The 18,103-nt window shown below is 36.8% G+C and overlaps 1 protein-coding gene across 3 annotated transcripts in view; it reads right to left on the bottom strand.

The window, feature by feature from the left end:
- Positions 1-261: 261 nt before the first annotated feature.
- Dock11 (dedicator of cytokinesis 11) overlaps positions 262-18,103 on the bottom strand; it is a 221,678-nt gene continuing 203,836 nt past the window's right edge. Inside the window, exons 47-55 of one of the 3 annotated variants that reach the window (XM_029568896.1) lie at positions 15,492-15,614; positions 13,942-14,055; positions 12,990-13,136; positions 9,377-9,587; positions 8,843-9,033; positions 8,089-8,189; positions 6,637-6,775; positions 879-896; positions 654-732 (exon numbers count right to left, since the gene is read on the bottom strand). In XM_029568896.1, coding sequence (XP_029424756.1) covers positions 891-896; positions 6,637-6,775; positions 8,089-8,189; positions 8,843-9,033; positions 9,377-9,587; positions 12,990-13,136; positions 13,942-14,055; positions 15,492-15,614 — 1,032 coding nt within the window. In that variant the 3' untranslated portion in view covers positions 654-732; positions 879-890. Of the gene's footprint in view, positions 733-878; positions 897-6,636; positions 6,776-8,088; positions 8,190-8,842; positions 9,034-9,376; positions 9,588-12,989; positions 13,137-13,941; positions 14,056-15,491; positions 15,615-18,103 lie in introns of all 3 variants that reach the window. The other 2 variants (XM_017800906.2, XM_029568891.1) reach the window with 2 other exon arrangements.

The following is an 18,103-nucleotide window of genomic DNA, read 5'->3' as shown; positions in this document are numbered from 1 at the left end:
CCTATCAAAATTCCAAGGCACCATAGGCTGATGTTTCCAGTATATCCTTTCCTTCTGAAATAGTCGTGTTAAAGAATGCTTTTGGTTCTTTTAGCCCAGCCTTTAATTACCAATAGGTAATGGTTGAAATTCTCTCACTAATTAGAATTTTCTGTGTCTTAGGGATTTAAAAAAAATACTTTCTTCTCCAAGAATTCATATAATAATAAATTCAGGTTCTTACCAAGAAGAACAAGAAGTTCAAAGCATTATTTCCTTCACTTCTAATTACAAATAAGTTTTACCTTTTATTGTGTTCCATTATACAATTTTACATAGTACCATTGTTAGTAAGCAACAATTAAGCAAACTGAATGAATGGTTTTGAGCTCTACATTTCCACATATAGATTTACCTAAAAAAGTACAAACCAAGCACAGTGGTGCAATTTTCCAGGCACTTTCAAGTTGCTTAAATATTTACAAATATGTAAGCACCCTGTTTGAAAGCATGAAAATTTTGGTGTCAGGAGGAAACACTCCACATATACCAAATCTTTAAATTTTAACATTTGCACAGCTCTGAATATTCCTGAGAAAGGTCCATCTCATTGTCATCTCCATCCAAATTTCTTCATACTTCAGCATATCTCGGGGAGCCATAACCTCTGTCACTTGATGTGCCACTAATTGCACAAAATACATGTAATGTGTTACTCATCCAGGGAGAATGCATTGTGTCTTCTTGTAATATCTGAAACAAAAGAAATCCACATGATTATCATGGACTAAAACTGCTACTGCCAAAAAAAGACTACATGAAATTACAGGTACATTTCAATTTATCATTGACACTGATATTTTATGACCCAAAGCAGAAAGAGCAAAGAATAACATTACCGACTTCAGTCTTCAAAGCTGTATTACAAAGGCAGCATATCAAAAAAGCAGAAAAGATCTGGTTACTCATTAAGAAAATAAAAGATCATACAAAGTACAATTTAATAAAAGAGACACAATGCAATCTTAATTCCTTTTAACATGTTATCATAAGAGCTTTAAGCAGGGATTACCCTTTGATAAGAGTTTCTAGACCATCCATCTTCTAACAGTTATTCTCAGAATCACCGAGGGGACTTTTCAAACATTTAGATGCCCATGCTACTCCCCTGGAGACTTGAAATAATACTAAATGAAGATGAAAAATCAAAACTGCCTATTTTAAAGAAACTAAGAGTATAAAAGTGAATCAATATAGAATTTTTTGAATAAATATAAAATACAAATGTTATATCCCCATATGTATTTAAACACATACATTCATGTTAATATACATATTTTAAAAGTTAGGCATTTGATGTGAGCAAAAGCCGAAGCAAGAAAGGTTTTATGCTTAGATTAATTAAACAGAGGAAAAGGATAGGAAACACATTATATTGCCTCCCTTTAAGTCCTAACTTAGGTCTCAACTTTGTTGTTCTGTTTTTCAGTCTTGTGCTTTGGGGCTAGAGAGATGGCTGAGCAGTGAAGAGTACTTCCTGCTCTTCCGTAGGACCTGAGTTTGTTTCCCAGCACCCAGGTCAGGCAGCTCATAGCTGCCTGTAACTCTAGTTCCAGGGGATTCAACACCCTCTTCTGGCCTCAGTAGGCACCTGCACTCACATGGCATACACACAGACACACAGAAATACACATAAATAAAATTTAACAGGTGTTTTATTTAAAATTTTTATCTATTTTTCTTCGACAATTTCATACATGTATATAATGTATTTTGCTCATATCTACCTCCCATAACCTTCCCTTACCCCTCCCACTCCCCCTGGACCCCTCCCTCTTACCCAAGGCCCCTCCTACCTTCACGCCTTTAAAAAATATTTTAGTTGAATTTTTGTGTATTTCATATACATCTTAGTCCTCTTTATATACCCAGCAGTTAAGAGCACTGGCTGCTTTGGTTCCAAACTAAAGTGGTGGCTAACAACTGTCCATAACTCCGCTTCAAGGGGATCTGATGCCTTCCTCTGCAGCCATTGCATGACATGACTGCACTTACATACATGGAGACAAAACACTCATACACATAAAATAAATAAATAAAAACACGGGGGCTAGAGAGATGGCTCAGCAGTTAAGAGCACTGGCTGCTCTTGCAGAAGACTCAAATTCAAATCCCAGCACCCACATAGCAGCTAACAACTGTCTTTAACTCCAGTTCCAGGGACTCCAATACCCATTTAAAACTTCTGTGGGCACTGAATGACATGGGTGCACTTACATACATGCAGGCATAACACTCATACACATTAAATAAATAAACAAAAGTTAAAAAATAAAAACAAAACTTTAAAAAATACAGGGCTTTCATAGTCTCCATTGAAAAGGCAACTGTTATTCTGATGGCCCTGCCTTTATATGTGACTTGATTTTTCTTCCTCACAGTTTTCAATATCTTTTCTTTGTTCTGTACATTTAGTGTTTTGACTATTATACTACATATGGAGTTTCTTTTCTGGTTTTGTCTACTTGGTGTTCTGTATGCCTCCTGTACCTTGATAGGTGTCTCTTTCCCTAGATTTGGGACATTTTCTTCTATGATTTTATTAAAAGTATTTTCTGTGCCTTTAACACGGATTTCTTCTCCTTCTTCCATGCCTATGATTCATAGGTGTAGAAATATCATATTATATTGTATGTAAATTGCAAACATTCAATAAAAACTTTGGGGTTTCAAGATAGTTTTGAAATCTTAGTAGTAAGCCCTTAAATTGGTCTACAATTGCAGTTTTAAATCATATCATTTGGTTTTGTTTTGTTTTTTGAAACAGTGTTTATATTGCCCTGGCTCATGTGGAATTCACTGTAGACCATGCTGGCCTCAAACTCACAGAGATTTGCCTGCCTCTGCCTCCCAAGTGCTGGGATTAAAGGTGTGCAACCTGACATGTGTGGCCTGACATGTGTGTTGCTACAAATCATAGGTTTAAACAAGAAATTTCATCTTACAAAAGGCTTAACTCTAATCTGAAAGCATACTGCACATTTAACTGATGACTAATCCATAATCCATGCCTGTCAGATGTGACAAGCAAATGGGGTATTCATTGAGAACAATTAGAAAAACCTACCAACCAGAGGCTACAATGGCTATCACCAACTCTATCTACATAAGAAATCTGCAATTAATAGTTTTAATACATTATTTTTAAGGTGAACAGCTTTAAGAGAAAAACTGAAAAGATACACACACACAGATACACACGCGCACACACACACACACACACACACACACACACACACACACACTTTGGTATTTCTGTAACAGATTACATTGAAAACAGTCAAGGAATATCCAGGCTATTTCTTTTTTCAAGTAATCTTTGATGGAGCTCAGTGGAATAGTTCCTATCTCAGTACACACCTACACTTTGTCTTATTTTCTTATCATTAGAAATCTCAAAATATATGGCTTGAAAAGTTTCTCTTAACCTACAAGCTATCAGAAAATATTAATTCATTTATAAAATTCACTATAAAGTTAATGGTTTGCATAAACACAAACCTATAGAAACAAAGTTTTCTTGGTTAGTTAATGTTAGCAAATATCAAGGGTCTAAAATATTTGTCTTCAACTAAGAAAAACAACCATGGTTCATAAGAATAACTGATATAGACGGGTAGGAGATACCATAGCTGATGTTAAAATTCATGCTTCAAGGGGGAAATCTATGAAATGACTGTTTTAAATATCTTGATCAATAGTATCAATAGTAAATTGAGTAATTTACCTTGAATTTGAATAATTTAGAATTTAGGACTAGGTAGTGCAGCTGCATGCAAATAAAGTTAATTGTCAGATAGTATACATGGGCTTAAAAAGCATGTACAATTGTTTTGTATCTGTTCTGAAAGAGTTGTTTTTTCTACATATTATGAAAAACTGAAATTCATCAACAGATAGCTTCTAAGAACCAGCTACGTAGACTATTTGGTAACAGAACATGCTGATGCATGCAGAGATAGTGCAGAGAGCTACACTCCTGCTGTGCACATGGGTGACAGTGAGAATCTGTAATGGAAGCAGAAAGCTTGCCTGCCTTCCTAATCCTGTTTTGGGAAGGAAGGAAAAAGGGGCCCTTAAGAATTTAGCAATGAGATACCTTGCTGTTTGCATCCATTCCTAAGTAGACTAGTAAACATGGCAAAAAGGATGAAAAACACGGAAGTCTCCACATGTCAATGCTCCCAGCCACAAAGAATGCATATATGAGACTGGAATTGGCCTCATTAACTACTTAACTCTGGCTCACCCTGGTTCTCCATAATGAGCAGATGACAACAGTTAGAAAAGTAAACTCCTGGTCGAACACAAATACTCTCACCTTAGGCTAGTGGTGACTAAAATTTCCATAGCTCTTTAAGAAAAAGCATACAAAATAAACTCAAAGACCTAGTAGGGTTTAATTGAAATCCATCTAGCTTTTGTTGTCTGACTAGTCTTTCTACAATGTACTGGGCCAAGTTGTAAATTAAGCTACTGTGTAAGAGTCTCCCACAGGGAGTGATTTCCTTCAATCACTGAAATTCAGATTCCAGGACAAGTACACTTCTCTTTTGGGGGACTAGGCTTGTGTTTTAGGGTACCCTGCTGAGATGGGGTCTTTCTATAAGCACAAAATGGACTAGAACTTCAGATGTAGTCCACGTTGACTTTGAACTCACTACCTCACACTTTAGCCTCCTGGGATTACAGGCATGCCCCAGCATGCCAGACTTTCAGGACAAGCTTTAAAAACAGGTTCTTTGGAGCCAGGCATGCTAGAATATGCCCGTAATCCCAGAACTTGGAAGATGGAGGTTGGAGGATTAGGTGTTCAATGCTAGCTTTGACTACATAGCAAGTGTGAGGCCAGTCTGGGCTACATGAGACCCTGTCTCAGAAAAAAAGGAATCTATTCTCTGAAGTGCTGTGGTTGTTTGAGTGTCTAAGTTTTTTTGCAATGCTGGGGATGAAACCTACAGTCTCTCACAGGCTAGGCAAGTGCTCAACCAATGAGCTATAGCCACAATCTCATCTTGGAACTCTCTATGTAGATGAGGCTGGCCTTTCACTCAGAGATCTGCCTACCTCTGCCTCCAGAGTGCTAGGATTAAAGGCATGTGCCACCACATCTGGCCTCATCTTTAATTTTTTAAAAATTCAGTGTTTCTGAAATTAGTGCTTGTCTGTTGTGTGTTTTCATTAGTGGGGAAATGAAGATTTTATGATAATCTCAGAAGGCTCTGTCACTGAGGAAGTAGATCATTATGCCCCTTTTACAAACATGATCCAAAATGTTTAAATGATTAATTGATGATCCATGTGCAAAGTGATTGTAAATACAAATTTCAAGACCTCAACATATAGTTCATGGACATAATCCAGGATTTCTATAAGGGTCATTAGGTATATAAAAGTGGTAGGTACCTAATGGTGACATAATTTGGCTATGAGTGAAGATCAGGTGTTCATTTTATTTTTTCAGGCTGTTTTTCTAAGGTAGCTATAATTGTTACTAACACTCAGTGATTGATTAAAATGCTAAGAAATTTTACACAAAGACTTTTTCAGGCTATGTGATAATCCCCAAGCTTTGGAAATCACTCAGCCTCTAGGGAGTGTGTTTTGTATATATGTGGTGATTTTGTGTGTGTGTGTGTGTGTGTGTGTGTGTGTGTGTGTGTGCACAGTTGTATGTAGACACTCATACATGTATGTATGCTCTTGTGTGGAGGCCAGAAGGTTGACATTGGATGTCTTCTATAGGTCTCCCCCTTATTTTTTGAAATAGGATCTCTTACTGAAACTGGAACTTATGGATTTTGCAAGTCTGGCTGGCTAATGATTTCGAGGGGTCCTCCTGTCTCTGCCCCACACCAAGCACTGTGGTTGTAGGTGTACACTGCCATGCCTAGCTTTTAGGTGGGTGCTGGGAATCTGAATTTAGGCCCTCATGCTTATGCAACAAGCACTTTGCCAACTGAGCCATCTCCCCAGCCCTGGTATCTAGTTTCCTGTAGCCAAGATAAGAACATTTATTTGGGGATTTGGCTACAGAACCAATCTTTCCACCTCTTTAGGACTCTTCTTGAGAGATTCTTGTCCCAAGTTCATGGTAGATCAATTCAGACTTGCTCAGCTTGTTGTTTTTCATGTCATAGTAAAAAGAACAGAATGGTTTATTACTGATCATTACTTCTGTAACAGTTTCAGGTAACTGCTTCAAATTTCATTCACATTATATCACATAAATGGTTAAAAACAACATGAGTTGAGCAAAATTTAAAATACAAGCTAATGGGCCAGTGAGATGGCTCAAGCAGGTTAAAAGTGCTTGGTGTCAAGCCTGATGACCTGAGTTTGTCCTAGAACCCACATGGTAGAAGGAGAGAACTGATTGCTGCAAGTTGTCCACTGATCTCCACATGCACACCACAGTACACGTCTCGCACAGTACACATGTGCACTGTGGCATGCACGTGTGTGCACACAAATAACTTTTGAAAATGTAAATATAAACTATATTTATATCAATACATTTCTAACTAATATATTTATCTAAGTAACACATTAGGGACCCCAGGTTATGTTCTTATTTTCAACCACTCTAATACTTGCCTGTTCATGGATAATGTCAGACAGTTCCTTCACCATGTCTCTGAAATTTGATTTTAGTCCTTCGTGGTACTCAATTTGATCTTCTTTAATTAGCCTCTCATTTAGTTCAAGGGCAATGCTGCATGCCTGTATGAATTTCCTAGGGATAAACATGAAAATATGAATGATGAAGGATTTGTTATAGACTCTTAGAAAGCGTCACTGACCATCAATTTGATAGTTTACTTTAACCATAACTTGCCTAAAAGGAAGACTGGAATTCTTCAATTTCTCACAATTTGTTATCATCACTTCCTAAGCCTGAAATAATTTTGTTAGCTCCTTTTCCATCTTTGCCCTCTAGTGTCTTATCTCTTTTAAAACCTTATGCAAAACACATGCCCTCTAGGAAGCATAACCAAGTTATTTATTTGGTATTACATTAGCTAAGTTGTACTAATATTAAACTGCACCTGAATATTATGAGTCACTTGTTCAAACAGAATTCATTTGAAGCTTACTACTTGCCCAGTACTGTTGGGTGTTATAGTACTTGGACTGGTAGGACTATGGTCAGTGAGTAGAGGAGGTAGCATAAAGTTTTTTTCCTATTATTTCATATGCTTATGTTAATTTTTATTTATTTTTTCATGTGCTCATATTTAATGTCCACAATTAAGAGTGGATGCCTAGGAGGGACAAAGTACCTCATTGCCCACATGTTTTGTATACCTGTCATAGCAACTAGCAGAGTCTTTGTGTGGCAGGCATGTACTATTAAATATTAGTGAATGAATGACTACTGGTTATTCTGCAATCTGGAATAGATGATAACCCGAAAAGAGAAAAAAGTAAATTAAAAAAGTCAAGCATATGGGCGTATAGCTTACCATCTTTCTCCTTAGTCTATTTTACCCAATTATTTCTTCTGTTCTATATCTAAATTCTTTTTACATATGAAGCAGACTTTTTTTTCCTGGCCATTCAGACATACTTTAGTTTACAGGGCTGCTTAGTGCAGACAAGATAAAGCAGTCTCTAGATAGGCAGAGTCCAAGTGGAAGTAAGGACAAGAACATGGGATAGAAGGAAGCCTGTGCAACCCTTCCAGCCCCACTTCATTCCTACCCTAAATGGTCTGAAATGCTACAACACAAGGTCAATGGGGCAAAGAAGGAAATCATGTAATGAATGTAGGCTTGTGTTTGTGTCACTGAAAATATCCAAAGCAATAAAGTTGGTTGGCATATTTAATCCCTTGGGTCACCAGGGCATTGTTAATATCTTAGCACATGAAACAGATCATATATATTTCCTTTCTACTTAAAATACCAACTACCTGGCGGTCACTTAAACACTGAAAATTCAGAATACAGAGAATGCCCCTTTTCAGTGTTATTTGGTATTTGATTTTTGTTTTTAGGAGAACATGGAAGAAAAGAATAGAGGTATAATCTGAAAACCAACACTTACCTAAACATGTCTTTCAATTCATTCACTTTTTTAGATGGATACTTGGTAGCTTGACTTTCATTTAAGAAAGCCCTTGCATATGCTAATGGGCCAGCATTGACCTAAATTAAAAAAGAGAACCATGACAGTGTGGTCAGAATGCAATCAAAGGGAGACTTTTCTTTTTTAAAAAATATTTTATTTATTATTTTTATTTTATGTGTATGAGTGTATTGCCTGCATGTCAGTAAGTGCACCTGTGTCATGCAATGCCAGTGGAGGACAGAAGAGGCTGTCGGATCCCCTGGAACTGGAGTTACAGACAGTTGTTAACTGCCATGTGAGTGCTGGGATTCGAACCCGGGTCTCAAAGGGAGACTTTTCATTTCCCTTTTTACTAAAACACCCAAGGCCTGAGGGAATACTTCATGCAGAACAAAATATACTAGAAGACGCATAGCTGAGAAACATCTATCATGCTTACAATAATTTATGTGAAAAATTATTAACTAAAGTGAATAACCTGGAAAGATGCTATAATAAATTAGTTAATGATTTCTGATATATAAATATAGGACTTGGCTGGTTGTAGAGATGTAAAAGCCCTCTGAAATAATACAAAATTCATAGAAATTAAATGTGATTATGTGAATAAAAAGAATGAACAGGGTTTTTTGTACTCAATAAAAACCCAACACGGACAGTTAATGCATGCTCTGTGCTCTTAGAAAAGAAACATTAAAAATTTTTCATGTTTGTTGGATGACCAACATACCTGCACAGAAACACATCCCTGCAACTTTAATTGAAGCTGAATCATGTCCACATCAGCCGAGGAGCAAAGCTTTTGCAGCTCTGCAGTTTTGTCTTTTATTTCATCGGTGGCAACATCAATTGGTTTTAAATTAATCTGCTGTTCACAGTTTATAGGAATCCGCTTCTTCACATATGGAAATGAGTTTGAAGCTATTAAAATGTAAAGATTGATTTTAGAAAATCTTTTATTTAGTTGAGCTCGAGAAAAGAAAATCATAGTGTTTCCTCCTTCCCAAGCTTTCTCTAAAAATTCCTTTTGTACTATATAGTATCTACTACTTCAGGATGGAAGGGTAAATTATCTTTATGAGACACTTCTAAGCAGTTAGGAGTGACATATGGGATAACGATGGTTTATTACAGTGACTTGTTTGTGTAACTTGTAAAACAACAAATGATTTAAATTTCAGTTACCTGTTCCTGCTAGCCAGCTGGTGCTTGTGTATATCAAAACGGATAAAGACAAATATGAAGTCAACATAAAGATTCTTACTTGTTAAGATCGTCCTGCGTTTGCACTGTTCTTCTATACAGCCTTGCTTTTTGCCTGATAGAGTATAAGGTGCCTCAAAAACAAATCTGTTAATATTATGATTTCTTTCAAACTCTGTCTTCCTTTCCGTGAGTTCTTTGTCATCAAAATAGGGCTTCACATAAGTGACTTGTATATGAGCAAATTTTGGATCCAGTTCTTTGGGATTTACCTATAAGGTAAGAAGAGGATTTTTTTTAATCAATGGAAAAAAGGAAGTATAGGTTACTTACTCCTTTGAGACCACATGAAAAGATTGCTATTATGATAGTACTCCCAACATGGGGCAGAGCCTAGCTAATTTTCTTTACAGATAATTTATTTCTGATGATAAGGAAGGTACAGAAACCTATGTGGAGACTAAAGAAAATAAAAATTACTATAATTCTATCCCTTAGCAATGACTGCCCACATTTCACGTACTTCTTTCCAATCATTTTTCTATGCATATATATATATATTTCGAACACTGAATCCACACTGATTACTTTATAACCTGATTCCTTAAATATTTATTAAAATAGTTGTGCAATATATGAAATCTACCTCAATAAGAGTATATTATAGTTACTATACTGGAACACAACATTGCATTTATTTATTTATTTGGTTGATTGGTTGGTTAGCTAGCTAGTTTTGGGAGAGTATTATTTTGAGAGAGAGTTTCAACTATAGCTCTAGTTGGTCTAGAATTCACTGTTCTAGACCAGTGGCCTTGAACTTGCAGAAATCCTGCTGCTTCAGCCTCTCCAGTGCTGGGATTATAGGTGTGTACCACCATGTATGGCTTGACATGTCTTTTAATGGCTGTATGGATATACATATTTTCTAACATTTTGCTATTGCTAGTAATGTTTTGGTGAACATCCTTGAAGTTAAAGCTGCAATTTTGTTCTGATTGTTTTCCTTATGATACAGTCCTAGAATAGAAGTTAGTTAAAAGATCTGCATGGCTTTAAGGATTTTAATATATATTGCCTAATTATGCCACAGAATAGCATACTAATTTGAATATCCACAAGCAGTATTTGGTATCTAAGACTGGGTATTCTTGAAAACATTACTTCAATTTTATCTAACAGAGGAAGGGGACCACAAGAAAACACAATGATTCTATCTCAGATACTTAGAAATCTAGGTATAGGACTTGGGGTGTATTTAAGTGGTCGAATGCTTGCCTAGCATGCACAAGGCCCTGGGTTCAATCCCCAGCATTATAATAAAATAAAAATAACATGAAAGTCTAGCTATAGTTGGTTGCCATTTCATGAGTCATCTAAATTACATGCTAAGAATTTATGCTGCTGTCTTTGCTGAAGATTCATCTGTGGATTCTCAAACTCATCCTCTAGCATTTCTCCATGAACTCTGGACAATGCCCTGGTAATGGCTTGTGCTCTGTGCTGGTGGCTTTTATCAGTCGCATCTTTTTGTTTAATGAAAGAAAAAAATAAAAGAAAACCAACAAAAAAGCTCCCCACAAATATTCCCTGTATCCCTTTTCCCTCTACATATGCAGATGTATGGTCAGGGGATAGTAAATATCTTAACATCGTAACATCTGTTAACTTCTCTAAAACTTTTCTATTGCTTGGTTCTCTCCAGAAACACGAATCTTTTCTTTTCAGTTACACTTGACCTTAGCCGAAAGGCCATGAAGCAATTCTCTCATATTTAAAAGCTGGAATTTTCCAGAAAGACCTTAGGAGATAGACAAAGTAATTATTTGGCTAAGATGAAACATAAACAGGAAATAAAAAGAGGTCAAATGGAATGTCTAACCCTAAAAAAGTTTATATATTCACATATTAAGTAGTACACAGGATACATATGAATAGCAAAAAATCATTTCTTTCTTCCTAAGACTCTAGGCCCATTCCTCAGGAAAAGCCATGAGTAATACTTTTGTATATGAGTCCAGACTGTCCCTAAACTTATATAAATAAGTTTATATAAACTTCCATTTATACAAATGTACGTGCTATCTCTGCAGTCCCGCATCTTGCATTTTTCCATTCACTGACCTATTTTGATGGACATACTAACAAATATAAATCTTTCATTCTGCCAAGCATGGTGGTTGACACCCATCATCCCAGCACTTGTGAGGCTGAAGGAGAGGTTTGAAGCCAGCCTGGGCTACACAGAGACTTCAATGCCAGCCCGAACTACAAAGTGAGACTCTGTCTCAATCCTCCCTCCCCCCAAAAGCCAAGACAAATCTTTACTTCTTTTCATTCCTAGGTGACTATACCTATTATATGAGTATACTACCATGCAGCTAGCCATATGAACATTAGATTTCTCCCAGATTTTTGGTATATAAATTTATATCAATGAACAACTTTAGACAGATATCCTTATGCAAGCCCATGTACAAGATAAATTCTTAAACATGATAATGTTTAGCCAAAGGACACATACACTTATGATATTAGAAGATAATGCTAAGCTCCTATTCAGTCATCTGTATCCTTAAGCAGATTTTGTTCTTTGGCAAGTTTAAAAAAAGGGCTTTCTGCCAGGCATGGTGGCTCAGGCCTATAATCCTAGCACTTGGGAGGCTGAGACAGGAGGACTGCCATGAATCTGAGGCCAGCCTGTGCTACATAGTGAGTTCCAGGCCAGTCTGGGAAACTAAGTAAGACCCTGTCACTCACAACCAAACAAACTCATGCACTACACACTTTAATTTTACTTTTATACATTAAGAAAATCTAGTTTCTTATATAAAATAGCAGAATATTTGTATAATAAACTATGGAACATCTTTTTGAATTTTTAAAATAATTTCTAGATGACATAATAACAAAGATAGTATAAATGCTAGATAAATGGTTGCTATAGTATGTAGGGAATTATTGTAAGAACAACATCTGGTGAGGTATGGTAGTGCATGCCTATAATCTCAGCACTCAGGATGTGGAGGCAGGAAGGTCCTGAGTTTGAGGCCTGCCTCAGCTAGATCCAGTTTTTAAAAAAGCTTGGTCAGACTGGGCTACATAGTGAATTCCGGGCCAGCTTGGGCTACAATAAAAGTCTGCATTTCTTCAATACAGATGCAGTGTTTTCCAAACAATTTTTATTCATGGTTGGTGGAGTCTGTGGCTGTAGAATCAATAGGCACCAAGGGATGACCATATTTCTATATGAATAAGAACTGCTTATGGTGTGTGATGCCTATAAGAAGTGCAAAGTGATGTCAGGAGTCCAGCTGTCTAGCAGTGGTTTGTCCGCAGCATTCTTGGGCTGGGTTTTCAGAGGCGGGATGGAAAAGGAAACTGTAGGCTGTCCAGAGACCCTGGTTCACCATCATTTTTCACTTCTACAATATGGTGGGAGTGGTCCGAGACTGTGGCTGCAAGGACAGGGAGTTTTCTACTGTTCTAATTTAATAAAACAACACCAAGTAGCAAAGCCGATAGAGAAGTAGAGAGGTTTTGCCAGATATTAATTTGGAACCTATCAGCATGTATACTTTTAATAGATTGTCTGCAGAGGCCAGAAGAGGACATTGGATCTCCTTAACCTAGACTCAATGAGCAAGGATTTCAAAATGTATAGTGCACATTACCTTGTCTGAATCCTGAATTATTTTGACATTTTCTGTACCAAATTTTTCACCATAAAGTTTCACAAGTCTCAAGGAAATCTCTGAGAGGCCAGTGAGCTTGGGTTCTTTATAGATGTACTCTTTTCCATCTTCTTCTTCAAAAAAAGACTGTTAATAAAGGTAATCAAATGAATAGTTTATAAATAGCATAAGAAAACAACATTCAAAGAAAATATACATAACCAGTGATAATATATAATGAAATGCTTCTTCTAATCATGTGGTTATTAAATAAAAAAATTTAAAAAGATAATATATTTTAAATACTATCACTACAGGGAGACCCTGTCTCAAAAACCAAAATAAATAAATAAATAAATAAAATCACCAAAAGTTACATGCATATGTTCAACCTCTCAACTTCAAATTAGTGAGAATTGCCAACCCCACAAGTATATGAACATATTACTGTTAGGAAGGAAGAAACTGTAATATGAAAATATTTATTAATTAAATTAACAATTATTTCCATGTTAGATTTTCCTTCTGTGTATATTCAAATTCTTAAGCATATTAACAGATTATTAGCTAGAAGGAGGAAACAAATACGGAAATTTTTTCATGAATTTTATTAATAATAAGCATTTCTATATATTTTCTTTCTTTGTGTATATATAATCTGTTTTGTACTGGAAAGTTGTAACTATTAGATATTTACATATACTTCAGAAGATTAACAGAAGACGAAATGCGGGAGAACACCAAACCTTGTGTGTCATACTCCGACCTACTTATTTAGATAGAACCACAGTGAACTTGAAAAATTTAAACTTTAAACTTTAAAAGAGCTCCCTGCTATTGTAACAGAAGACAGACTCCCAGAAGCAATCATCACTGCTGTGGCAATGTAGTAAGTCAAAGGTGAGCACTTAAAAAGCAAAGCAACTTTATGAACGTTATAAAGCACACTTACTTGGCCATAAAAGGCAACTCTGAAGAAAGTACCTAAAAGCCTTTTTTTGGTGTGCATAACCTCCAAAATTTTTGTGTAAGCTCCATGAAGAGTCCTATAGACTTGAGTAAGTTTCTGAAAATATAAGAATACACATATCAAAAAGACTGCGGAGTGCTCATCCACAATGAACACCAATAGTGTACCCTCTCCTACCAGTGCTCAGGGATCATTGTAGAAGAAGAGTGTGGAAAGATTGTAAGAGTCAGAGGTGGTGGATGAATATAAGGAAATTGTGCTATCTGGATACCACAGGCTAGTTGCATATATGAACCCATAGCACTTAGAGACCAAGCACAAGACTTGTGCAAACCCAAGCCAGACAGGGGTCCAGCATAGATGGGGGAAGTGGGCAAGAAGCCCCAGCCCCAGCCCCAGCCAAGGATCTGTTGTCAGTTAATAGCTGCTGGGAAAGAAAGAGTCGGTTTTCCTTACTTGTGTACTGCCTGGTAGGTTGACCAGACTCCAAGGGGACAGACCCACAGCATTGTGGAAACACAGATTGGACTCTATAGGCCTTTAAAAAAAAGACTAATAGAGGACATGAAATGGGACAGGTGTGAAGGTGGGCATGGAAAGGGGATCTGAATATGATCAAAATACAGTGTATGAAATTCTCAAATCAATACAAAATATTTTTAAAAGAATATATAAATAATCTGTGTGTTTGACAGTCATTAAGTGTCATCAAGATTAACATGCAAGGGGCTGGAGAGATGGCTCAGTGGTTAAGAGTAGTGGCTGTTCTTGCAGAGGACCCAGGTTTGGTTCCTGATACCCACATGACAGCTAACAATTGTTGAATCCTAGATAATCCTTTTTTTTTTTCTCTAAGCACAGTTGCAATAGAAAACCTGAAAAGAAAAAATATTCTGCTGTATATGCTGGTGGCAACAGCTATTCATTATATTATGAGAGACTTCATAAACAGGTCATCTGGCAAGCCACACTGAAAAACAAACCATTATAGTAGAGCTATTACTGGTGTTGCACTCCTTCCCCATCATTACCAGTCAGCACGTTTAGTCTCTGCATTCAAGTACAAAAAACAGAATCATGTTTCTCTTTCTTCCTTGGGCAACATGGAAGCTTGGTAGCATTTGTATTTCACAGCCAGACATGGTGGTCCATATCTACAATCTTAGCACTTGAAAAACAGAGGCAGGAAGATCAGGAGTTCAAGGTCAACCCTGGCTACATAAGGAGCTTCAGGCAAGCCTATACTACATGAAACCTTTACTAGAAAAAGAAGAAGGAAGCTACAGTCTGTACTGGGAGATAGCTCAGTGATAGAGAAGTTGCCTAGCATGCTCAAAGACCTAGGGTCCAGCCCTAGCACTACATACAAAAAGGATAAAATTAAGTATCTATATTCTATGATAAAATTCAAATGCTATAATGAACATCCTATGCTTCAGAAGATATCAGAGTAAACAGATAGGAACAAAATTAATGCATTTTGGCAAGACTAAAATAAACTACATAATGATAAAAATATGTAAATTGCCTACCTCAAACTCACGACGTTTTTCATAAATTGGAATAATCAACTTTGAAATCTCAGAGATCACTTCATATCGCTCTGCCTTCCACAAGCCATCCACACATTGTTCTAGCAACTCCAGCAAAACTTCCTGCATTAGGAGAAAAATTCAATCAAGAATCAGACAAATACATTTTGAATCATTTTAACTTAATAAAGAAAAAACAAGATGTGTTAAGTTTAATGAAATGCATAGAAGTATATTTGTGATTATATTTCCACTTTCTTTTTAAAAATATTTATTATTTTTATTTCATGTGTATGAATGTTTTGCCTATGTGTAAGTATGCCATGTGTGCAATGCCCATGGAGACTAGAAGAGGGTCAGATCCCCTGGAATTGTAGTTACAGACATTTGCTAGCCATTATGTGTGTGTTGGGAACTGAACCCAGGTCCTCTGCAAGAGCAGCCAGTGCTCTTAACTGCTGAGCCATCTCTTCAGCCCCCACTGTCACCTTTCTTTGAAACAGGCTCTAGCTAAGTAAACCAGGCTGTCCTACAAATGGTGATCTTCCTGCCTCAGCTTCATGAATGCTGGGATTAGAGGTATGTCTCACCATATCCAGCTGCCTAACTATTTTCTAAAGCAAATATTGCAAGTGTAAAACTGGAAATATTTCTAAAATATGAAATTAATGTAAGTAACAAAATATACTTATTTTGTTTAAGTGAAGACATTGTTGGTTCCAAACTGTGGATGACTAAATTGATCTGAAAGTTGAAGAGTGATTTACTAGGGGATGGGAAGTACACTGGGGTGGGGCAAGGGAGGAGATGAGAGTGGAAGAAGGCTAGTTGGAATAGGATTGATGCATGCTATATGCATGTATAGAAATATCTTAAGGAATCCGATTCATATATATGTTTTAATAAAAATAAATAGCTAAATATGGGTTGTGTGAATCCTGAGAAGGAAGTTCCACCATGGCTGTACATACCCATTGTTTTTCTTTTGTCTTTAAAGTATACTTACATAGAACATTAGTCTTAAGAAAATGCCACAACTCTGTCAAGCTATTGCACTAATGATTTAGGTGTTAATTAAACTGATTCAATTTGGAGAAAGAACTCTTCTTGTTATTCTGAACTTTAGTGATAGAATAATACCCCACAGCAGATCTCCCCCCCCCCGGAATGATAACAGCTGCTACACAACAAACTATTTTATGACCCATCATCTCATGTTCTCAACAATAAAAAGATGAAGCCAATTTCTGTGCCAGCCACGAGTTTCAGTAACTTGCTTCCTTTCAAATCTAGAGAATGGATGGCTAAAATAACCCTTTAAATCTCTTAGACAATTGAACATGTGTTCTTATTCCTATCTGGCTGGTAGCAATATCCTACAGATTCATAGCTGGAAAACAAGGAGTGGTTTTGACTTTATCTTGTTATGGGTTGAATTGTGTTCCCTCAAAAGATAAGTTGAAGCTTTCAGCCACAGGACCTCAGAAAGGGAACTGATTGGAAAAAGGTTATTACAGATCTAACTGGTTAAGGTGAATATACTGACACAGAGTGGGCCATTAATCCAATATGGCTAGCATCTTTAAAGATATCACGGGAACACAGGGAAAATACCATGTGACGAGAGAGAGAGAGAGAGAGAGAGAGAGAGAGAGAGAGAGAATACATGCAGCCAAGGATCAACAGTTACCATTAGAAGGCAAGGAAGGTTTCTACCTGGACTCTGAGTGAACATGTCCCTGACAAGACCTTGGTTTCAGATTTCTAGACTTCAGAACTATAAACTTCTGTTGTTCGAAGCCATCCACTTTGGTGTACTTTGCTATAGAAACCCTAGTGTTACAATCTAAATGTTTGTGTTCTCCACAGATTTTAAGTGAAATCTTAACCCTCAATCTGATGGTATTAGAAGATGAGACTGTTAAGGAGTAATTATGTCATAAGGCAGAACGACCATGAATGGAATTTTAGTGCCCTTATAAAAAAAATCCCAGAGGGCTGGAGAGATGGCTCATTGGTTAAGAACACTGGCTGCTCTTGCAGAGGACCCAGGTTCAATTCCCAGCACCCACATGGTAGCTAACAACCATTCCTAACTCCAGTTCCAGGGATCCAATGCCCTCTTCTGACCTCTGTGGGCATTGCACAACATAGATGTACTTAAATATATGCAGGCAATATACTCATTACACATAAAATAAAAAATAATAAATAAAAATATTTTTTAAAAAAATCCCAGACACCTAAACAGCCGTTCTACCATGTAGGAACACAGAAAGAAGGCATCATCTATGAACTGGGCAGTGTGCTCTCACCAGGCACCCTGCTTGCTGGTGCTTTGCTTTTCAACTTCTCAGCCTCTAGAACTGTGAGAAATACATTTCTGCTATTAGTCAGCTACTCAGTCTATGGGGTTTTGTTAGAGAAGTCTAGACAGAATAAGACATCTAGGAAACTAATACAATCTCTTCCTTTACTCATCTGCTAATGAGCTTAATTACCAAGCCCTGTCAGTGTTACTTCCTAGACATTTATCAAATACGACCCTTCTTCTTCACTTCTAACTTATTGCTAAGGTTCAAGACTTCACTGTTTTTTCCTAACTTATCTTC

This window comes from Nannospalax galili, unplaced genomic scaffold (assembly GCF_000622305.1).
Source record: "Nannospalax galili isolate Female #2095 unplaced genomic scaffold, S.galili_v1.0 scaffold311, whole genome shotgun sequence".
Classification (NCBI taxonomy): domain Eukaryota; kingdom Metazoa; phylum Chordata; class Mammalia; order Rodentia; family Spalacidae; genus Nannospalax; species Nannospalax galili.
Note: the sequence above shows the minus strand (reverse complement) of the source record. Positions and strands in the feature narration are given on the sequence as shown.